The sequence below is a fragment of the Amphibalanus amphitrite genome, unplaced genomic scaffold (genome assembly GCF_019059575.1).
Source record: "Amphibalanus amphitrite isolate SeventyFive unplaced genomic scaffold, NRLGWU_Aamphi_draft 000902F_arrow, whole genome shotgun sequence".
Lineage (NCBI taxonomy): Eukaryota > Metazoa > Arthropoda > Thecostraca > Balanomorpha > Balanidae > Amphibalanus > Amphibalanus amphitrite.
Window position 1 is genome coordinate 32,379 of NW_024882396.1, and position 23,164 is coordinate 55,542.

General features: G+C 51.4%; 4 protein-coding genes across 9 annotated transcripts in view; 2 read left to right on the plus strand and 2 right to left on the minus strand.

Moving 5' to 3' along the window:
• Nucleotides 1–9,725, plus strand: part of LOC122367867 (nucleolar protein 56-like) — a 12,503-nt gene extending 2,778 nt beyond the window's left edge. Inside the window, exons 2-3 of the mRNA XM_043341346.1 lie at nucleotides 3,284–3,372; nucleotides 7,909–9,725. Of these exons, the coding sequence (XP_043197281.1) occupies nucleotides 7,918–9,462 (1,545 nt within the window). The 5' untranslated portion in view covers nucleotides 3,284–3,372; nucleotides 7,909–7,917 and the 3' untranslated portion in view covers nucleotides 9,463–9,725. The remainder of the gene's footprint in view (nucleotides 1–3,283; nucleotides 3,373–7,908) is intronic.
• LOC122367868 (tektin-1-like) overlaps nucleotides 1–10,823 on the minus strand; it is a 27,466-nt gene extending 16,643 nt beyond the window's left edge. Inside the window, exon 1 of one of the 2 annotated variants that reach the window (XM_043341371.1) lies at nucleotides 10,530–10,823. The gene's annotated coding sequence lies outside the window, so the exon portion shown is untranslated. Of the gene's footprint in view, nucleotides 1–3,262; nucleotides 3,359–10,529 lie in introns of those variants that run through there. The other variant, XM_043341350.1, reaches the window with a different exon arrangement.
• On the minus strand, nucleotides 4,096–7,487 carry LOC122367865. Its single transcript, XM_043341344.1, has 2 exons — nucleotides 6,866–7,487; nucleotides 4,096–6,551 (listed from the first exon to the last, which is right to left on the minus strand). Exons 1-2 carry the CDS (start codon nucleotides 6,971–6,973, stop codon nucleotides 4,137–4,139), a joined length of 2,523 nt encoding a protein of 840 aa, XP_043197279.1. The 5' UTR covers nucleotides 6,974–7,487; the 3' UTR covers nucleotides 4,096–4,136.
• Nucleotides 10,824–10,990: 167 nt separating the features above from the next.
• Nucleotides 10,991–23,143, plus strand: LOC122367870 (vacuolar protein sorting-associated protein 37B-like). Of its 5 annotated transcripts, none has more exons than XM_043341374.1 (5): nucleotides 10,991–11,007; nucleotides 15,303–15,451; nucleotides 21,457–21,631; nucleotides 21,955–22,028; nucleotides 22,550–23,143. In XM_043341374.1, the coding sequence occupies exons 2-5, from the start codon at nucleotides 15,308–15,310 to the stop codon at nucleotides 22,925–22,927; spliced, it is 771 nt and encodes a 256-aa protein (XP_043197309.1). In that variant the 5' UTR covers nucleotides 10,991–11,007; nucleotides 15,303–15,307; the 3' UTR covers nucleotides 22,928–23,143. The 5 variants fall into 5 exon arrangements, with proteins under 5 accessions (XP_043197309.1, XP_043197308.1, XP_043197307.1 ...); XM_043341373.1 differs by having other exon boundaries at nucleotides 10,992–11,012; XM_043341372.1 differs by lacking the exon at nucleotides 10,991–11,007 and adding an exon at nucleotides 14,628–14,715.
• Nucleotides 23,144–23,164: the final 21 nt, after the last annotated feature.

The following is a 23,164-nucleotide window of genomic DNA, read 5'->3' on the forward strand; positions in this document are numbered from 1 at the left end:
ACTTGCATTTTGTACCCTTGACCTGACCTTGACCTGACCTCTGACCCACTTAAGCAAAAAAAATGGGCTCTTAAAGATCCGCCTTGTTGAGAGCTTTCGCTTGCCGTTTTCCCCGTCTTTCTACGACCATCGGTTCCGAAGTTAGACAGGGGGGCAGAATCTGCCCCCCCCCCCCCTAGCAGGGCGCGTATGGCTGAATAGCCCAGCGGGGCGCGGGTTAAAGGGACCCTCCCACCTTCAAAAAAGTTAATGAATTGGAATGACAGTGATGTCGCTCGGTTCAGAAAGAGCAAAAACGAATATCTACCAAATTTCATCGAAAAATATTCACCGGTTTTCAAGATATTAGACTTTTACTTTTGTTTACTTTTTGAGATCTCCGCTGGGGCGTTCCACGACAAATCGACAAGTGCCCTGCACCCTCATATTTTATTTTTTGCTTAAACTTGGTGTAATGGGTTGTGATGGGCGGGGAAGCCAGCTGTGACAAGGATTTTTTTCTTCGAACAACGGTTTCCGAGATATAGCCTCGGGCAATTCCTGGAGGTCGCGCTGCAGCCCTATGTTTGGCGGCCTATAACTCAAAAACTATTGGTTTTCTACGATAAAAACTTAATATGGTTCAACTCACAATCAGTCAACAAACATTTTGGCTATCTCGGATTTTCAATTTTTGAAAATTTTGATCACGTGACCTTTTGACCTATTTTTCGAAGAGTGACCTTGATATTTTCCCCACTGAAAGTTGCAATTTTGTCTGATGACGATTAAAGCCTTATCAATTGTCATTCATATGCGAAAATAAAAAAAGTGGATATCGCCCTGCGTTGACCTCAGGTCAGGTCATTTTTATGACCTGTCCATTATTACGAGCGGGAGCGACAACGATATCTCGAGAATAAAGCAAGATAGCGACAAGCGGTAAACGGTGCAGGGTACACACGGATAAGGTCTATAATTTTTATTAAGGTCATTTTCAGGTCAGGTCAAAAATGACGTCACAGGAGCAAAAAGGAAGTCAAAATTGCGGCACTTCATATATATCAAGTTTTTCTCGAATAACTTTCAAGGTATCCCAGCTAGGAACAAACTAATATCACCATCGTGATCCTCTCGTCGATCCGCATCGAAACATATGTATGTTGACCTCGAAAGGTCGAAAGGTCAAAAGTTGACCTTAGGTCACGTGACCTAAGGTCAACTTTTGACCTTTCCACCTTTCGAGGTCAACATACATACGTTTCGATGCGGATCGACGAGAGGATCACGATGGTGCTATTAGTTTGTTCCTAGCTGGGATACCTTGAAAGTTATTCGAGAAAAACTTCATATATATGTAGTGCCGCAATTTCGACTTCATTTTTGCTCCTGTGACGTCATCTTTGACCTGACCTGAAAATGACTTTAGTAAAAATTATAGACCTTATCCGTGTGTACCCTGCACCGTTTACCGCTTGTCGCTATCTTGCTTTAATCTCGAGATCTCGCTGTCGCTCCCGCTCGTCACGTGACCTAAGGTCAACTTTTGACCTTTCGACCTTTCGAGGTCAACATACATGTGTTTCGATGCGGATCGACGAGAGGATCACGATGGTGCTATTGGTTTGTTCCTAGCTGGGATACCTTGAAAGTTATTCGAGAAAAACTTCATATATATGTAGTGCTGCAATTTTGACTTCCTTTTTGCTCCTGTGACGTCATCTTTGACCTGACCTGAAAATGACCTCAGTAAAAATTATAGACCTTATCCGTGTGTACCCTGCACCGTTTACCGCTTGTCGCTAGCTTGCTTTATTCTCGAGATCTCGCTGTCGCTCCCGCTCGTAATAATGGACAGGTAATAAAAATTACCTGACCTGAGGTCAACGCAGGGCGATATCCACATTTTTTATTTTCGCATATGAATGACAATCGATAAGGCTTTAATCGTCATCAGACAAAATTGCAACTTTCAGTGGGGAAAATATCAAGGTCACTCTTCGAAAAATAGGTCAAAAGGTCACGTGATCAAAATTTTCAAAAAATGAAAATCCGAGATAGCCAAAATGTTTGTTGGCTGATTGTGAGTTGAACCATATAAAGGTTTTATCGTAGAAAACCAATAGTTTTTTAGTTATAGGCCGCCAAACATAGGGCTGCAGCGCGACCTCCAGGAATTGCCCGAGGCTATATCTCGGAAACCGTTGTTCGGAGAAAAAAATCCTTGTCACAGCTGGCTTCCCCGCCCATCACAACCCCTTACACCAGTTTTCAACGAAAAATAAAATATGAGGGTGCAAATTTAATTTTTTATTTGTCGATTTGTCGTGGAACGCCCCCGCTGTTCCTAGCGACTTTATTTGAAAGTGCGGCATTTGTTGCGCGCAAAGCAGCATATACCACGGCGTGCTACCATACGTTTTAGTAAAAGATTTAAAAATCGTTAGATCTCCGTTGACGTCACAAATTCTAAGGGGGCATACCAATGCATTAGCCCCTGAGAATCCGAAAACTGCAAGTTTGAAATTCCATATCTCCGAATTAAAGCTAAAATTTCGATGTGGTGAGTGCCCAAACCGGTATTTTCATGCCATGGCCACCAATTTGGCTATCTCAACTCAAAGCTAATGTTAAGGTGGGATGGTCATTTTAAGGCCGCCCCACACTGGACCTCGCATGCGGATTGCGAGTTTTTGGGTTTTCGGGTTTCTTCAAAAGCAAGTAATACGATCTAAACAGAGTGACTCACACTACCATCTAACAAGCGAGTCTGCATGTTTTTAGCTTGCGAGCGACCTTGCATCGCATTCCAAAAGTTGATTTTGAGTCACCTTTCGATTTTCCTCGCTGCGAGCCCGGCGAGGTCTGCGAGGTTTGCGGGTTTATCGTTGGAGTCGATTTTTGGTTCGTTTTGCTGGTATTGCGACTATATATGCAAGTTTCTGAAGGTGTACCGGCTTCACTGCATTCATGAAGTTACCTACCACTCCCTGAAGGGAGCAGTCTAATCACTATGAATTAGTATTGTGCCCGCAAACTCAAAACCCGCAAACTCAAAACCCGCATGCGAGTTCCAGTGTGGGGCGGCCTTTAGGGGGCCGAAATGCCCCCCCCCCCCTACGGGTGGCAGGGTCCACCGATAGCCCTATGGGACGCGGGTTAACAAATATGAAAAATGATCTTTACCTACCTAACTGAGAACATTTTATTGCACATTATATTACATACCAACCCACCTTAGCCCACCCATATAGCCTTATGGTTACATTACACTTAAACTTACCAGTTGTTTTTTCTTTCACAGAAAGCTTACTTCACAAGGTAACATAAAGACTTTCTGGTGGCAGAGAGCATCAGAATTCAGATAATACTTGCACCAGCCCACTGCTTGAGGTAAGATGTGTTAAAAGGCGGGTCTGGCTGATGTGTTATATAATACTGAACGAGGCCGGTGTAAATAAATTTTCAAGACCGAGGTCCTTACTGAATTTTTGAACGAGGCCGAAGGCCGAGTTCAAAAATCAGTAAGGACTGAGGTCTTGAAAATTTATCACCGGCCGAGTTTGGTATGTATTTTACTGTATGCCAACGATAAAATAATTGTTTAGACCGAAGCTCTTAGCCGTTTTTTGAACGAGGACACCCCAAAATGTTGACTTGGTAATTCGTTTTTGACCGTGGTCACTTTGCTTACACCAGTTATTACCACACCCCTCAGGCTAATGTATTTGAATAGGCCAGGCATACAGTAAATTTTTTATACAGCATAGCCATGATCAATTAATCAATACCTAACTATTCTAGTTACTTCTATCTCTGTCTCTGTTTCGTCTATGTTTCTGTCTCTCTCTCTCTCTCTCTCTCTTTCTCTCTCTCTCTCTCTCTCTCTCTCTCTCTCTCTCTCTCTCTCTCTCTCTCTCTCTCTCTCTCTCTCTCTCTCTCTCTCTCTCTCTCCCCCCCCCCTCTCTCTCTCTCTCTTTACCATGAACCAATTGCAATGGTGGAGTAGATGTGACTTCAGCTGATATTTTACTGCTTGTCAACTTAGATCAACAAGAGCATTGCAATTATCCGGTGACCAGTCCTGTTCTACCCAGGGCAGTTTCATTACACTGGTGGCTTTTATTGCACTATGTATATTTGTTGTTGTTTTGGTGTCAGTCACACATTCCACAGTACTTTTTCGGCATGGAGCCTGCTCCTCCGGCGCCGCTGCCGGTGATGGCAGCCGGTATGTTGCACATGAACGGACTCGGCCCGCCGTCTCCGTTAAAGTAGAAGAGGAACGAGCAGTTGACGGCGCCGCAGCTGCTGTCCGAGTCGGAGCAGCTGCAGCTGTCAGCCTTGCCGCCCGGACGACGGCCGCCGGCTCTGCCCGCGCCCCTGGCCGCGAGTCGGGCCGGCGCGGCGCGCCCTCGGCCCCGTCCCCGTCCGGCCTGTCCCCTCCCGCCGGACAGCCGGCGGTAGAGCGCGGCGCCGCGCTGGCGCAGCGAGCTGAAGCCGCTCGTCAGACGCTGGCCGAGCCCGACGCCGCGCCGGCCGACGCCCAGCTTCTGCTGGCCTCCCTGGCGCTGCAGCCGGGCGCCCGTCGGCGCCGCCCCCGCCCGGATGTCGGTGCCGGGGGCGGCGGCGGGCGCGGGGCCGCCGGTGGGCCGACTCAGGTACGGCGAGTTGTCCCAGCGCGGCTGGTAGCGCTGCTCGTACAGCGCCGCGCCCAGATGGTCGTCGTCGTCGAACCGGGCGCGGCCCGAGCGGCCCGCCGGTGACGTGTCCAGGTAGGGCGACCGGGCGGCGCCGTACTCCCCGTAGTTTCCGTTCTCACTGTACCGCGCCTGGTCGGGCTGGTACAGGTCGTCGGCGCGGGTCAGGTACGGGGACGCCGCCTCCGGCTGCACGGGCGAGAATCCGCCGGGACTGTCCGCCGGCTTCCCGGCGCCGCCGTCGTACAGCGCATCCACGTTCTGGTAGATGGGCTCGGCGGCGGCGGAGGCGGCGTCCCCGCGCGAGCCGGGGCCCTGGTAGTCGGCCGGCAGCAGGTTCTGCGCGTGCAGCACGGTAATGTCCCGCCGACCGCCGTCGTCTGCTCCGTCTGACGGCTGGTCGGGGGATGGCTTCCCCGCCGGCTGGTCCGGTGACGGCTTCCCCGCCAGCTGGACTTCGTTCTGTATGATGGTGCGCTCATTGAGCAGCTGTCGCTGTCGCTCCTCGTTAAGCCTGGTGACACTGGCCTGCCGAAGTCGAGTCAGCGCTCCACGGGTCCGCAGCCTCTTAGTGCGTCCCTCTCTGCCGTCCAGCGGTACTGGCTGGCAGTCGAGGCTGCGGGTGGCCCTGGTGGCCGGGGCCGGAGCGCGCACTGCCGGCGCCGGCAGGGTCGGCTCAGAGGTGACCTGGCGGCGCGGCAGCGGGGACGGCGGCTCGGCGAGCCTCGCCGAGCGGGGCGCCGGCCGGGGGCTGCCGGAGCCGGCTGGCGCGCCGCCGGTGTCGGACGAGCTGGGCGTGCCGCTGACCTCCTCCAGCCGGAGTCGCTCGATCCGCAGCACCGTGTCGGCCGTGCGGCTGGAGCGACCGGTCCGCTCCGTGCCCGGCTCGGACGCCGGCGGCCGCCGCTCGCTCTCGGAGTCGCTCTCCGAGCCGGAGTCGTAGTCGGCGAACTGTCGGCTGTACTGGGCGCTCAGCCGGTACACGAGCTGGTGCTCGGCGGCCGTGCCGTCGTCGAGCTCCACCTGGCGCGCGATGCGGGCCACCAGCTGCCGTCCGGCCAGCAGCTCGCTGCGGGTGCGCCGCACGCCGGGCTCGGACGGCGGCGCGCGGCGGCCGCGGTCCGAGTCGGACTCGCCGAGGGGCACCGGCGCCCTCCGGGAGCGCGGCGCCGTCCCCAGCGAGCCGTCCGAGGAGCCGGGGCCGCCGCGCCGCCCCGGCCCCGGCGGCGAGGCACACGGGTCACTCACCGCCGGGGCCGCCGACGGGATGTGCCAGCGGTGCTCCCGTGTATGGATTATCTCCTCGGTTATCTCGTTTGGATCCGGACAGTGTGGGAGTTTGGTGTCCTGTCCACAGGGGACCGTCACTGGCTGGTTTGCGGTTGGCCCGTCTGGGGAGGCCTGCACAGAGAGCTGCTTCCCGGCGAATTCTGGCTGCTGCACCTGGGCCGTGTAGACGGTGTAGTTGCGCCCTCCGGGGTCTCCGTACCGCTGTCGGTCCCCGCCCCGCTTAGGGCAGGAGCGACACGTCTCCTCGGCCGACTTGAACCGCTCGCAGGGCGTACCGGGCCGCGAGCCGGTGGCCCGCTTGTCGCAGCCGCCGGCTAGTGTCCGGGCCGGGCCGGAGCGGCTGCACGGCCGGCCGCCGCCGTCCGACTCGTACCCGGCGTACCGACCGTCCTCGGCTGCCGCTGTGTCCGCGCGCGGGCCGCCCCTCCGGCCGCAGCCCCGGCGACACACCTCCTCGGCCGAGTGGAAGCGCTGGCAGCCGCGCCGCTGCTGCTGTCCATTCCGGGTGACGCCGGCGCCCACCGGCCGGTCACATGGGTTGCCCTCCGGCTGGTACAGGGCGTCTCCGCCACGCCGGCACCGCTGGCGACACGGGCGTAACTCAGCGGGGTCGGCGCCGCCGGGGTAGTCGGCCGGCAGCGATAACCGCTGTTGGGTTTGAGTAGCGGTTACACTGCCTTTCGATTAGAACTCCAATTTGACCTTTGATGACTAAGTTACCGTGAGAAACATAAGAATGAACTGCGATAGTGTTGTTTATGCAGCGGCACTAAACGTAGGCAGGATCGGAGGCTTTTATTACCCATGTTTGAGCTGTTATTTAGTGTTAGTCTGGATGAATGGCTTATTTTTATCATTTGTTCATTCACAGGTGTCTGCGTCCTTCATTTACTTACCGATCCTTTTTTGCATCGCTTTTTGCAGCAGCCTGTTTGCTGGGCGGGCTGTGTCCTCACATACCGATTGTGGACGTGCACTCGAACTCGATGCCGTCTATGAGGCATAGCCTTGACATTATAAAAGTTTACATCTATGATGTCTTAAGACACGGTCTTCCTGTGTTTTGTGCTTTCGTCACGCTCCATTTGTGTAGCTGTGTGTTACCAGGGCCTTCCGGTGGTCGGCGCACTTATCATTTTCACCTTGGCATCTCTTCTAAGGCTGATAAATGTTGTAATAAGGATTGAGCATTAGTAAGGGAGTTGCTGCTTCACTTTTCACTTCACTGTTATAACACTTGCTGTCTTAAGATGCTTCTTGTTGAAGTTGATATTACGTGGCAATTTGATAAAACCGACATGAGCTTGGAAAAAATAGACCCACCCCTAACCTAACCCCACACCCTGGATAATCCCCACCTTAAATACCTCACATAAATTCTTGCTTCTAGGCCAGGACCAAATGAAGAAATGAAGGAGCATTTTCAGTTTTCAGGCAGTATTTGACTGGTATTTGAAAGAAAGAAGGCGTCTTGCACGTGACACAAATCTTTGGCGCTTTTCTGTTGTACTGACATTTTGTGGTACTCATAGAGATCTTATGGTGGTACTTACCACTGGGCACCGATGACCGATACTATCCGCCTATAGATCGCCATAATCGGTGATATCCCAGAAGCTTAAATTCAATTATGCTACCTTTCCGAAATTTCCCAAACTCCGATTGCCATTGGTCGGTGGACATCGGGGTTTGCACAGGAAGCGTCAAATATTGGCTCTGTTACGGAAAGGTTCATCACGAGTAAATGCAGTATAAAAATACGCTTATGCTGAAATGATATGAATAATAACGATACTTGTTTCGTCGAATTTTATTCTTTTATGTATATTTGGGAGAAAAAAAATGTTGTTGAAAGTTATAACAAGACTACAACAAATGTCAAATGGAGCGTACCAAATGTCTAACAATGTGCACTCCCCACCCTTCCCGTTGTCGGCAGTGAACCACCATGGCGGGCATGCAGGTGCTGTTTGAGCACGCCGCCGGCTACGTGCTGTTCGGCGTCAAGGAGTTCGAGGAGACGGGCATGCTGCTGCCAGAGGTGGAGGCCTCCGTCACCGACCTGGCCAAGTTCAACTCGATCGTCCACCTGACGGGCTTCGCGCCCTTCAAGACCGGCGCCAACGCCCTGGAGAACATGAACGCCGTGTCCGAGGGCATCGCCACCGAGGACCTGCAGCTGTTCCTGGACACCAACCTGCCCAGCAAGCGCAAGAAGGTGGTCCTGGGCGTGTCGGAGCCGAAGCTGGGCGCCGCCATCTCCGAGGCGCTCGGCGTCAAGTGCCAGCACACGGGTGCCGTGCCCGAGATCCTGCGCGGAATCCGGCTGCACGTCCACAACATGGTCAAGGGCTTCACACTGGTCAACTCGGGCAAGGCGCAGCTCGGTCTCGGCCACAGTTACTCGCGTGCCAAGGTCAAGTTCAACGTCAACAAGTCGGACAACATGATCATCCAGAGCATCGCGCTGCTGGACCAGCTGGACAAGGACGTGAACACGTTCTCGATGCGCATCCGCGAGTGGTACTCGTATCACTTCCCGGAACTGGTCAAGATCGTGCCCAACAACTACATGTACGCGCGCTGCACGCAGCTCATCCGCAACCGCAAGGAGATGACTGAGGAGATCATCCCTCAGCTCGAGGAGATCCTCATGGACTCGGCCAAGGCGCAGGCCATCTACGAGGCGTCCAAGTCGTCGATGGGCATGGACATCTCCCCACTGGACCTGATCAACATCGACATGTTCGCCAAGCGTGTGGTGGCGCTGTCCGAGTACCGCACCAGCCTGCAGAACTACCTGAAGGAGAAGATGGGTGCGGTGGCGCCCAACCTGGGCGAGCTGGTCGGTGACACGGTGGCCGCGCGCCTCATCTCGCACGCCGGATCGCTCACCAACCTGGCCAAGTACCCGGCCTCCACGGTGCAGATTCTGGGCGCCGAGAAGGCCCTCTTCCGTGCGCTCAAGACACGCGGTAACACGCCCAAATACGGCCTTCTCTTCCATTCCACCTTCATCGGACGCGCCGGTGCCAAAAACAAGGGACGCATCTCGCGCTATCTCGCCAACAAGTGCAGCATCGCCAGCCGTATCGATTGCTTCTCAGAGACAACCAACACCGTTTTTGGTGAGAAGCTTCGCGAACAGGTTGAGGAGCGACTCAAGTTCTACGAGACTGGCGAGATCCCACGCAAGAACGCCGAGGTCATGAAGGAAGCCATGGATGAGAGCGTCCTGGTGGAGGCCAAGTCAGAAAAGAAGAAGAAAAAGAAGAAGAAGAATAAGAGTGAGAACGGCGAAAATGGTGACACTACGCTGGATATGTCACAAGTTGAAGATGCTGAGGAGCCGAAGAAGAAGAAAAAGAAGCGTAAGCATCTGGATGAGGTGAACGGGGACTCGACAATGGAGCTAAATGACACTCAGGAGGAGGCCACTCCCAAGAAAAAGAAGAAGAAGAACAAGGAGCTGGAGATGGAATACGGCGAGTAGAGAAGCCGACATCCGCTCGTGACCAGTCCAGTGGGCCATTTACTGGACGCGCTGGGGGCTATTGACGCCGTGCGGCTGGGTCAGACGGGTAAAAGTGTCTGGCAGACGAAATGGTATGCGGTTGTTGGTCTTAGACGAGTGGTATTTTAAGATGGCGCTTTTGATCGCGAGGAACGTGGATACATCGCTGCCACGCTTATTTTTGAACCATAAACGTTGTTCGCGTTTTTTTTTTTCGGGATAATAAAAGTGAAGGCGTCAGAGTGCAGTTTTTGAGTCAGTGATGTCACAAGGATGATGTGTCAATTCTGCAATTCGGTTGATGCCTCTGTAAATGATAAGCTTACCTGCTTGACTGCCTCCCGTTTCTAGCATCGCTAGCGCTAAAGCATCCGCCCCGTTCAATAATTACTAGAAATAAGTGCAGTCAATGCTGTTATCAAATGTGACATGAGAAGCAAGGGTGGAGATATCAATATTTCAGGAGGGGGGGTCTAGGCCGGGCAGATGGAGGCGGGCTGGATGCAGTACCATTGACTTAAAGAGCAGTATTTCGTTTTCAGCCCCCCCCCCCCCGAGATTCCCATCTCTAATGAGAAGCCCACTGGCACGTATCGAGTTTGCTAGCAGCCCTCCTGACAAGTAACATACGTAAACGGGTGCAGCAAGTCGGAGCCCTGTTTCACGGCCGCTCAGTAGCGGCGGAACGCCCTGAATTAAGGGGGGGGGGGGGCACTGCCGACTTTTGGTCCCATTCTTTCCATGCAACGCCCATAGGGCTAATGTTAAAATGCCAAAATCAAAGGGGGGCACAGTGCCCCGGTGCCCTCCCCGTTCCGCCGCCTATACGGCCGCTACCAGCGCGCTGCTAGTGCTATCACACCTGTCAAATTGGGTTTCCGTGGGGACATCAACAAGCTCGGTATCTTCAACATTACCACAATATGTGACGTCACCTTGCGAAATGCGATAGCAACGTGGTAGCATTTAGCAGCGTGGCTATTGATCCTCTCTTATGTAAAGAAACGACCATCGCAGAAAAGTCAGAAAAGCACACAAATGCATACTTGAGGGCTGAGGCAGCATTCTCGAAGGCCGAAGCATTTTGTCCGAATCGTTATTGGAGCATCAGTCTTGCAGCATATTTGTCCAGTATTTTTTTTAGGTATTTGATGGTCTACTCGTTTCATGCCTGCTTGTAGCGATTAAAATCAAAGTGTGGGAATAAACTTGAAAAAGTGATTGAAAGAGGCCATAATTAACTCATAAAATTTGAGGTAACTGGTTTTTGTAAGATAGAGGAGATTTTGGTAGCTTTTTAGACCACCAATAATGTATATGACACCATGGACGACTATGACACTGACCCCGCGTTCGATGTCTCTCGGACAGCGAAGATTCTACGCCGTCCGGCCAATCACGTTCCATAACCGCAGCTGAGCCCCCGCTGACCTTGGACGGGATTGGCCGGACGGCGTAGAATCTTCGTCGTCCGAGAGACATCGAACGCAGGGTGAAACGTAGCTGGAAACGCGACCTTGAAACGTTTTGTTGGTTCCTCTGTATTTATGGTCGTGTGGTTCGCTTTTTCATCCATAATAAGTCTAACTTGCAGTTTCCATTGTTTATTTTCCAGAAAAAAATAAGGATTTTAATGCAACACGAGTTGATTCGCATTGATGTGCCTATATCAGTCCCACGCACAAGGGGGAAAAGCTCAAAAAATTGAGCGCTCAAAAAATTGAGCGGGCCCCATTATGAAGGAATAGGCGAAACGATGGTATTTTACAATGCCTCTAGCGTCACACTACGGCAAATATCGTATCCAAATAAGGTATCAATGGCAAGAGGGAGCAACAAGGTTTCTTCTCGAACACTCGCCGTGATAATTTATATCGGTGTTTTTGGAAAGAGAATGCCCTAAAGGCGCTCAACTTTTTGAGCGCCACTTGTCGTTCGGGACCGCGATACTCAATAAATTGAGCGCCACGACAGACGACAGTCAGCTGGCGCTCAAAAAATTGAGTGCCGGCCAGCATCTACACTCAATTTATTGAGCCTTCTCCGTGACAGGTGAAGCCGGTACTGGCTGCCATTTTTGATGTTATGTTCGCTGAAATACGTTAAACTGAGTTGAAACAGATATGCAGGAAGTTGAATGCTACGTGGTACCTAAACTTTTCACAAACCCATGGCATCATGTCACATTTTCCGCTAGTAGTTTTATCGGTCGCCTTTCGGATTCGGCACACCTCAAATAATTATAAAGGACTTGAATAATCCGTATGAATACTGTATTGATATTTTCTGACTGTACTGGGAGAAGGGAATACGTGATTACAGAAAGATATCCACCCACGCTTGAATATTGGAGAATTATACAGGAAAAACTGTATTGCCACGGTTACAACTTACAAGGCCATCGGCCGCAAACAAACAAAAATACTATACAATGTGGGTTAGATTCACAAACATCATCAAGTGTGGAACACAGAGACGAGCAAAACAACATCACATTATCGCATGCCAGCCCGACCACATTGGAACCGGGTGACCTGCGACCGGAACCTGCGTCTTGCCAGCATACATCACAAAAGCAGGAGGCAGTGTCGTACTGCTTTGATCCAAAATGTGCCATATAACAAATGATATAAACGACCTAAGCTCGGACTAAGCTTATCATTATCAAATCCTTAACATGTAAAAGACGAATGGAAACATCGAGTCTCAGACCAGCAGTAGCAACCATCACAGTAGCAATATCACAATGAACACGCGGCATTATCAGACAGCCGTTTTGTTATCGGGCTACAGGCGGCGACGGCGTGGTTGCAGACCAGCTGCGAGGTAGCGGCGTGCGGGCAAAAGGCGCGGGCACACCTCCATGTGGCCGTGCGGACAGTGCGCGGTCGGCGTCGCATAGTGGGCGGCATCGGGCTGTCCCGGGGCCGTCGAAGCCGCACAGGTTGTCGGCGCATGTGGGCGCGCGCGGTCACCACGGCCAGCTGCTCACCACCAGCACAGACTGCGCAGCGTCGCCGCTCCGCCGGCCAGAACACGCAGACAACCCTTCTTGCAGTCGCACAACACGTCGCCAAACTCATTTACCTGCTCCACCATGTTGTTGATGTCACCGAGTCGTTCAAGTTGTGGCTCGTGCCGTCGAGCATGACCTGCCCGATCGGACACGGGTCAGCGGCTTCTGCGCCAGCGAAGTCTTCATCTTGGTGACGTCTTGCTGATCTCCACAAAGGCTGAGCAGATGACCTTACCCACATGGACGGCCGACGTCCTCGCCAGCGACCACTTGGTTGTGCAGACCTGCCAGAAAAAGAAAAGCTGTTTGGTGATCTCAAACGATTTTTTTCTTTATGCAGTGGAACAAAATGGAAAATATGTCATACAACAGGAACTAAAAAAAGATGCAGCCTAGGTCGTCTAAGAAATGGGTGAAACATTGATAAAATTCTTCCTTGAATGAATTCTGCAAATGCTTTTGATAAAATGTGTGGTGATTATAAGGAGACCACTTTACTATAAAATTGCTCAGAATTCCCTATCTGGACCTGTCAAAAAATCCTGACTGCACACCAACAATGAGCATTAAATCTGAAACCTCTACCAGGTACCTAGGGATAATTAAATTCTGATTCGGGACAATATTCCACATCATACAAATAAAAACCTTTACTATATTGAAACTGAAAATGTGATGCCGATCCAGTGACCTAAGGGTCTCAAAGTATAATAATGAATTAATCTATTATAAATTTGGTGGTGACTGCCGACTGGCGTCTGGCAGCCTAGACCTTGAGGCTTGAAAGTGGCCATCCTTTTCCGTTGACTCTGATCCTCCAGATGGAAATGATATAAGGGATCATTTTTATCTTATTTCAAATGAGCCAGTCAGCAAAGTGGCTATCCTGTTTCAGCATTCACACACACAATAGTTGACTGTCAGTCTGTCATGCTGTCAGTGTTGTGAAGTAACGAAGGAGTTGAGTTTTGTTGATTATAAATTGTGATGTTATGTAAAGGACTGGAAAATGAATGTGAAAACTATGGAAACATATTGGCAGAGTATTGTCACTTACTATCAGGACATATGGATAGAGAATACATTCAAATTAATAAGAAATGCCAAATATCAAGGTACTCAATCACTGATAGCAGTGGACTATCATATGTTTTAATGTCAATTATATGAAAGTTAAGACTGAAACTACCTTTTACCTCATCATAACTAATGAAAAATTGTGTGAAGAAAACATTCACAGCCTCTTTGAAGCACTTAGACCACTAAAAAACAAAAATTTTCACGTAAATATGTTGTGTCTCTTTCCCTCAAAACATCATATCGGATGGCGCCACTTTCGTCGACAGTTACTTATCTGCACGCAAATCGAGGAAAACGTGAATTGATTGACGTTTACGTGTTTCCAAATTTAACATCACAGCATATTCAAACTTTTCAGTGTACCTTTTAACATCTAAGTATAACTAAAACGATAAAAACTTACCTTCAACACAAGGACGACGACAACCACGCGACCGGAGACGTCGCGACGAAATAAACCAAGGCCCTATATACCAGGTAGGGTCGTCCGGCGATTCTACCTTTTCGTGACGTCAGCTCGTGACGTCATTTGGAGTCAAGTCTCGAAGCCCCGTTCAATCCCCATATAAATGAGCGATTTTCGAAGCACTGTAGAATGAAGTCTGCACAAGATATATCAAACCTAAGTATCTTATCTGAAAGAGCAGACAATTTTCTGCAAGTTATCTATTACGTGTTTTTCGCTAAATCTTTTGCTTTTTTCACAAAAGCGTAAAATGTCCCCCCATGTCTCCGCAGCCTCCCTGCCGCCGGCCGCCGCGCGGTCGCGGTAGTGTAGTGGTTAGCGTGCCCGCGCAGTATTCCAAAGGTCCCGAGTTCGAATCTATGCGGTGCGGAACTTTAATTGCAATTCCAAGCTGAATATACGCACATCCATAATAAATTATTATTCGTATAGCTAAACTGTCACCAAGCTATCCATATAAATTGACTTCACCCAAAATATCGGCAAGATTCTATTAAAATATAAATTCAAATATGGCGGCTTGGACTGCCGCGTGCGTTAGGCTCCGCCCATAGCTCCGCCCACATGCGTGACGTCATTCGTGTTAGTGGACACGCAGAGAGATAGGGGACGACATGGGCCTGGAAATAAACAAACGGCGCCGCCAAATGAAAAATATTCTCCGATATGGGTAATGTGAAATTGAGTCGCAATCATTTTGGGTAGTATGAAAAATGCTCTTTCCAACAGAACCCTAGTAAAAAACGTGAATGGACAAAAAATAACTTTTATTTCGACATAAGTATTGGCCTGTTTTTAAGGCATCCTGGTATGCCGTAAGATTTCGACCTAGAAATTGGTGTTCCCCCAATCATTGAAGCTTGAGCAGTGAAAAATATGAAAGCCTAATCTGTTTTGCACCATTAGTGATTCTCCTAGGGTGTTGCCATTTCTCCCTAGGTGTTGCGAGTTGCTTTTGCAAAACGTGTTCCTGAAACGGCTCAATTTTTTGAGCCCTCAGCATTACGCCTATGGGAGCCTCTGACGTCACACGCTCAATATTTTGAGCGCTCAATAATTTGAGCTTTTCCCCCTTGTGCGTGGGACTGATATTTCTTTCTTCATGGTAATGACGCATCTGTGACGTTCGCGATTCAGTCTGAGTCATAAGGTAAGGGCTAAACTAAATTGATATTTAATTAACATTTTCTGGACGAAATTCTCATCATCATTTATCAATTTGTAATTAAATGTTAAATATATTTTTTGTCCGTGCAGCGAACATGTACTCCGCCCCAAGTGAGGTGGAGTCGGCGATCCAGTCAGTGCTGAGCTCACTCAACCTACATTCGCTGAGCACGGATGAGCTCAAACAGCTTCTTAATGAAGATGACAAGCTAAATGACAAGATAAATGATGCTGGAGCTGTGAGTATGAATTGCACATCTTAATTAAATGGGTATTAGTAAGCCTGGCGTCACATGAAGATACCAGATGTCAACGGTTGAGAAATTCCCTAGATATCTAGAGATATTCCTCGGAACGCTGTGTATACTAAAGTTACTGTCCGTCGTCCTATTACCAATGTTAAGGTCTCAAACAATTCCCCAATTCACGGACTACCTTCACTGAGGTTCATGACCTCCAAGGTCATGACCTTCCAGGTCAACATAAAGGTCAACCGACGGAAACCGCTCTGCATGCCAAAGTTAGCGACTGATATCCAAAGTTAAGGACTCAAACGATTTCCCACGTCACGGACTACCTTCACTGAGGTTCATGACCTTAAAGGTCATGACCTCCCATGTCAACTTCAAGGTCAAATGACAGAAAACGCCCTACACGCTAAAGTTACCAAGCGATCAATAAAGCTAAGGTCTCAAACGATTCCCCGATTCACGGACTACCTTCGCCAAGGTTCGTGACCTCCAAGGTCATGAACTTCCAGGTCAATATCAAGGTCAAACGACGGGAACTGCTCTGCACGCTGAAGTTAGCGACCGATTTCCAAAGTTAAGGTGTCAAACGATTCCCCGATTCACGGACTACCTCCACCGAGGTTCATGACCTCCAAGGTCATGACCTTCTAGGTCAACATCAAGGTCAAACAACGGAAACCGCTCTGCACGACAAAGCTAGCGACCGATTACTAAAGTTAAGGTCTCAAACGATTCCACAGTTCACGAACTACCTCCTCCAACATTCATGACCTCAAAGGTCATGACCTTCCAGGTCATTACCAAGGTCAAATGACAGAAAGCGCCCTACACGCCAAAGTTACCGCCCGATTACCAAAGTTAAGGTCTCAAACGAATCCCCGATTCACAGAATACCTTCACCAAGATCCGTGACCTCCAGAGTCATGACCTTCCAGGTCAACATCAAGGCCAAACGACGGAAAACGCTCTGCAAGCCAAAGGTAGCGAACGATTCCCAAAGGTAAGGTCTCCAACGAATTCCCGATTAACGGACTACCTTCACTGATGTTCTTGACCTCCAAGGTCATGACCTTTCAGGTCAACAACAAGGTCAAACGACGGGAACCGCTCTGCACGGCAAAGTTAGCGACCGATTACCAAAGTTAAGGTCTCAAACGATTCCCAAAGTTATGTCAAAAACCTTTTTTTTCGCGAAAACTTTTAACTCCCAAAGTACTCTAAATATTGATCAGGATCACAAAACTTGTAGAAGGGGGGGGGGGACTTTGCTGATTTTAAGTCACATACGAGCGAAACGAGCGGCGATCATGCCCCAGCCTGTACATAAAGTGTACATATGCGGTACCTAGTAAAAAGGAGGTAGGCGGAGCGGTTTAAATCACGTGTTTTATGGCGCGCCTTTTATTTGGCGCCAGCCGGCGCGCGCTCCGACTCATTCCTTAGTTGCGTGCAAGTTGCGCGCTGGGTAGCGGGTATGGCCGATCCCGACATGTTCCAGTTCATCCGGGATATTTCTAGTGAGGATGATGCCATAGACTTTTGCAGATGGGCAGGACTCATTCCAGCTCCTCAACCTGTTCCTCGAGATCCGGCCCGACCGCAGCGGCTCATTCAGGACTTCTGGGGGATATGTGGAGAGCTGAACTTCAACCCAAATCTGCCACAGTTTGACGGAAGGGTCACCACCGCGATACGGCACTTTCGAAATGGGCCAAAGCCTCGGTTCAGGTGCGTAAAATGTCGAAAACAGCTGTCTCAATTGCACGGCATGAGGGCAGTGAACCCAGCCGCTCACCATGGCACTTGGTTCGCCTCCCTGGATGCGGCCGGCAGGCCGAACGTAAAACTGTCCAAACGGGCGGTGTTGTGGATAATGTACAGTCCACAGCAGAAGTAATGTGGGCTTTCAGTCATGGGTATGTTCTGCTTCTGAAGCTTAGGAACGAATAGCCAGACTACAATGAAACTTTGAATGTAGCTTATATGTATCGTCACCCTTGCAGCTGCAACTTTAGCTATTGACATCTTCTTTTCGATCACTCCGCATTAAACAATCGCCAGTCAAAGCCAACCGTTGAGATTGGTAAAACCCTACATTACTTTAGCGGTGGGCTGTACATATGCGATGGCGAACGGCATGTCTGTCACCCAAACGGCCCACTACTCTCGCCAAGTGATGCCGATATCGAGAGTCGCTATCATCGACTGGCGGCATTACGTTCGCGAACTGTTCGTGACGGCACTGGACGTGGCCGGTCCTATGGGAGGCCCAGGTGACATCGTCGAAATAGACGAGAGTCTTTTTCGAGGCAAGAGGAAGTATAACCGTGGGCGGATGCTCCTGGGAAATGTTGGAGCCGGAGGAGCTGGAGGAGGACCCGGAGGAGCTGGAGGAGGACCAGGAGGAGCTGGAGGAGGACCCGGAAGAGCTGGAGGAGGACCCGGAGGAGCTGGAGGAGGACCCGGAGGAGCTGGAGGAGGACCCAGAGGAGCTGGAGGACAAGGAGGAGCTGGAGGAGGACCTGGAGGAGCTGGAGGAGGACCCGGAGGAGCTGGAGGAGGACCCGGAGGAGCTGGAGGAGGACTAGGAGGAGCTGGAGGACAAGGAGGAGCTGGAGGAGGGCCCGGAGGAGCAGGAGGAGGACCAAGAGGAGCTGGAGGACAAGGAGGAGCTGGAGGAGGGCCCGGAGGAGCTGGAGGAGGACCAGGAGGAGCTGGAGGAGGACCCGGAGGAGCTGGAGGAGGACCAGGAGAAGCTGGAGGACAAGGAGGAGCTGGAGGAGGACCCGGAGGAGCTGGAGGAGGACCCGGAGGAGCTGGAGGAGGACCCGGAGGGGGAGGAGGACCAGGAGGAGCTGGAGGACAAGGAGGAGCTGGAGGAGGACCCGGAGGGGGAGGAGGACCAGGAGGAGCTGGAGGACAAGGAGGAGCTGGAGGAGGACCCGGAGGAGCTGAAGGTAGTCCGTGACTTGGGGAATCGTTTGAGTCCTTAACATTGGATATCGGTCGCTAACTTTGGCGTGCAGAGCGGTTTCCGTCGGTTGACCTTTATGTTGACCTGGAAGGTCATGACCTTGGAGGTCATGAACCTCGGTGGAGGTAGTCCGTGAATCGGGGAATCGTTTGAGACCGTTTGAGACCTTAACTTTGGTAATCGGTCGGTAACTTAGGCGTGTAGGGCGCTTTCTGTGATTTGACCTTGGTGTTGACCTGGAAGGTCATGACTTTGAGGGTCAAAACCTCGGTGAATGTAGTCCGTGAATCGGGGAATCGTTTGACACCTTACCTTTGGAAATCGGTCGCTAACTTTGGCGTGCAGAGCGGTTTCCGTCGTTTGACCTTGATATTAACCTGGAAGGTCATGACCTTGGAGGTCACGAACCTTGGCGAAGGTAGTCCGTGAATCGGGGAATCGTTTGAGACCTTAGCTTTGGTAATCGGTCGGTGACTTTGGTGTGTAGGGCGTTTTCTGTCATTTGACCTTGAAGTTGACCTAGGTCATGACCTTGGAGGTCGTGAACCTCGGTGAAGGTAGTCCGTGAATCGAGGATTCGTTTGAGACCTTAACTTTGGTAATCGGACAGTAACTATTGCACCGTGTGCCGCAACCGGGTGAAGAGTGCGCAGTGTCAGGCCAGATCGTCGTTCTTTCTGTCATCCTACCGTCACGCGAGGCGGACAACATGGACTGACATCAGGCGGTATCTGATCGCACCGAGGGGAGGCGCACACCGCACCGACACGTGTGAACGTGGCAGTCAGTGGGCTGAGAAGCTCAACGCGCACTTCGCTACGGTGGGGGCTCGAGTGGCGAACGCATTGGAGCAGACTCGGAATGGGGCGGACCGACTGCCCCCGCGCCCCTCCCGCGTGGTGAGCGGTGCGTTCAAGGTGCGACCGGCAACTCTACCGGAGCTGTCAGCAGCGCTCCAGCGAATGTCGACCTCGAGGGCGAGCGGGGATGATGGGATTACCATTGAGATGCTGCGCATGACATTTGAAGTGACTGGGCCGCATTTACTTAGTGTCGTGAACTCTTCCATTGTGTCGGGAGAGCTGCCAGTGTCGTGGAAAATCGCAACAGTTTCTCCCATCCATAAAGCAGGGAGTACAGCAGACCCCAGCAATTACCGGCCCGTATCAATTTTGCCGACTGTCGCGAAGCTGGTAGAGAGTGTTGTCTGTCTCCAACTGATGTCGTATCTACTGTCACACAACATACTCTGCGATGAACAGCATGGGTTCCGGCCGGGCCGATCCACGGAGTCGGCGATGCTGGACGCTGTTGGGTATTTAATGGACGGGATGGACCGTGGACTCATTGGCTGCCTTACCACGGCCGATACGTCCAAGGCGTTCGACAGCGTTCGGCATCCCCGGCTCCTGGAGAAGCTCGGCTGGTACGGGATTGATACCCACTGGTTTGTGAACTGGCTCGGCGGGCGCAGACAGGCTGTGAGAGGTGGTACAGGTGACACGCTGCCCATTACGCATGGCGTGGTGCAGGGGTCCCTGATCGGCCCAGTGTTATTTTTAATTTTTACAAACGATTTAGTGTCCTACATAGACACAGAGGAGTCCAAAATAGTCATGTACGCCGATGATGTCCAGTTTTTGCACCGGAGTAGACCCGACGATCTGTCTCAACTGAAAGCGAGTGTTGAGCGCACCGTAGCCACCGCGCACAGTTGGTTTAACGAAAACAGTCTAAAAATTAACCCCACTAAAACGGATCTTATTCTTATCAAGTCAAACAGGAGGTTGTTAACCTCTGAATTTTCTGTTCAACTTGGCGATGCTTCAATCAGACCGTCTTCAACGGTGAAAGTGCTGGGGATGGATGTAGACGCAGGGCTGACTTTTGAGAAGCATGTGTCTGGCACAGTCAGACGCTGCTATGCCACACTCGGAGGCCTATCAAAAATGGCTGGCAAATTGCCGGAGTCTGTAAAGAAAATGATTGTAGAAATGCTCATCTTTCCACATCTCGCCTACTGCTCTACTGTATGGGCTGGTTGCAACGCCACCCAGCGCCATCGGCTACAGAAAGTGGTAAACCACTGTGCGCAGGTGGTGAAGGGGGCGAGGAGACGCGACCATGTCACGCCGTTGTTAGCGAAACTGGAGTGGCCGTCACTCGACAACCTTGTGGCCGAGCGCGACGCATCGCAAATGCACTACTTGCTCAATAACGACCAAGCGCCAACCGGCCTCACGGCCCAAATCGCACACCGCAGTGACGTCTCCACCAGGGACACGAGGGGCTCTCTAGCCGGCTCGCTGCAGATCCCTCGAGTGCGCAGTGAACACGCACGGAAGTCGTTCTTTTGTCGTGCTGTCTCACTCTGGAACCGCGCTCCTGCGGAAGTGAGAGAGTCCCGCTCTGCCAGAGTCTGTCGGAGAAGGGCGAGAAAGTGGCTGACGACCTCCACCTAAATAGGACACTGATACTTTTTTAAATGGTGTTGATAACTTTTAGGCGTGTTTCATGTGTATTTTAATATTTTTAGTGTAGGGTGCAATCTTACTTTTATGCTGCATATTTTACTTTTAATAGGTACCTGGTTTTATGTAAACCTGACACTTGTTCCGAAAAGCCATCGAATGTGGACGAACATAAGAATACATGATGATGATGATGACGAACTAGCGTACACAGCGTTCCGAGGAATATCTCTAGATATCTAGGGAATTTCTCAACCGTCGACATCTGGCATCTTCGTGTGACGCCAGGCTACTAATAGCATTAAATGCTTTGTTGATTTTTGAAGGTTTTTAAACTATTTCCTGAACACCTACGCAATTAATTTTAGATATTCAGCCAATGTAGTCCATTTTTATGGAAGTGTAATTTAAAGCACTCCATTGGTGGTACATAAACTCAGCAGCATTTTTCTATTCTGTAATTACCTACCATTCATAGCAGCTGCTTGCCAAAGTCATTGCAAAATTTAAGAAAATATTCCTAACTCCGTTTAATGTACATGCTTCAGATCCAGGCATTGCGCAACAAGCGTGACTTTGCAGTGGCTGGCAACAAGTCGTTGGCTGAGTACAACCTGTCACGCCAGCCACGTATCATGGAGCTCAAGAGCCTTGTGCGTCAGCAGCTAGAGGAAGCCGAGAGCCAGGAGCAGCAGATCCGAGAGAAACGAGACAATCTCAATGGTCAGTCAAGTTTGAGTGACAGGCTTGTTCACCATGCATTGTTTTTACCTGTGTACTGTCATCACCTTTTCAGCTTGGTTTTTGTTTTTGATTTGGTTTGAATGTTTGGATGTACTTCTGAAACTGAAGCCAACTGTTCAGATCCTTACCAGCCTGAGTGACATCTGACCAGTGATTATGACCATTGGGCCAGTCCGTCCCACTCGCCCAATTTGACTGGCCGCTGCTGTAACGTTACGATGATTGTCTGTCCCTCTCTGGCAGTGGTTGACCAGCCGTTAATGGTGTAGTGGGTATGATGATTGTTTATCCCTGTCCGGCAGTGGTGGACCAGCCACTGGACACGACGCTGGCGCTGCTGCAGACGGCCGCCGCTCAGGCCGAGGAGGAGTCCGAGGTGAGAGACAGTCGAGGACAGACAGATAGACATACAGACTGGCAGACGGCCGCCGCTCGGGCCTAGGAGTCCGAGGTGAGAGACAGTCGCGGACGGGTAGACCGGAGACACATAGAAAGACATACAGACAGACTGGCTGATGGCCGCCGCTCAGGCCAAGGAGTCTGAGGTGAGAGACAGTCGCGGACAGACTGGCAGACATACAGACTGGCAGACGGCCGCCACTCAGGCCAAGGAGTCTGAGGTGAGAGACAGTCGCGGACAGACTGGCAGACGGCCGCCGCTCAGGCCGAGGAGTCTGAGGTGATGAGCAAAAAGGAGACAGCCGTGAACAGACGGACTGGAGACGCATACAGACAGACGGACAGACAGACCGAGGACACACAAATTGGTGACTGGATAGAAAGACAGGCCGGAGACAGACAGACCGCCGTTCTGTGTCAGACTAGCATAATTGGCTGCTCGCTGACGGAACTGACGGCTCGCTGACGGGACTGACCGCCACCCACCTGCTCCGACAGAACCTGGTGCAATCGATGCTCCGTGGCGAAATGTCCATCGATAACTTTCTGGAGCTCTACCTGCCCAAGCGGCAGACGGCCATCGCGCGTCGCGTCAAAGTGGACAAGCTGAAGGAGCTGCTGCCGTCTGCGGCGTCCTCTGGGGGCGGCGGCGGCGCCAGCGGGCGGTACCGACCGCCGCCGAGCTCGGTGCCCTACCCACCCAGCTCGGTGCCGACGCCATACCCGGCCAGTCCGGCGGCGCCGTACGGCGGCGGCGTGCCCTACCCGGCCAGCAGCGCTCCCGGCCCATACCCGGCCGGCCCGGCGTACATGCCGGCCCCGCCGGCTATGCCGTACCCGTACGTGCCCGGAGGCATGCCTCTGCCGCGGTACTGAGCCGCCGTCAGGCAGCTTTGGTGTGGCGGGGGACCGCATGGATCGGCTGGATTTCCTATTGCGCTATTTGCAACATGTGATCACACTTATATTGAGTGACAGCGGCACGCACGCATGGTGTGGGGCTCCGCCGTCGCACGACTGATATCGATATTTGCCCGAGTGTTATACCGATGAATGGTAGATGCAGCATGTCAATATATGACGGAAACGCCAGGCGAGTGCTGCAAGTGCTGT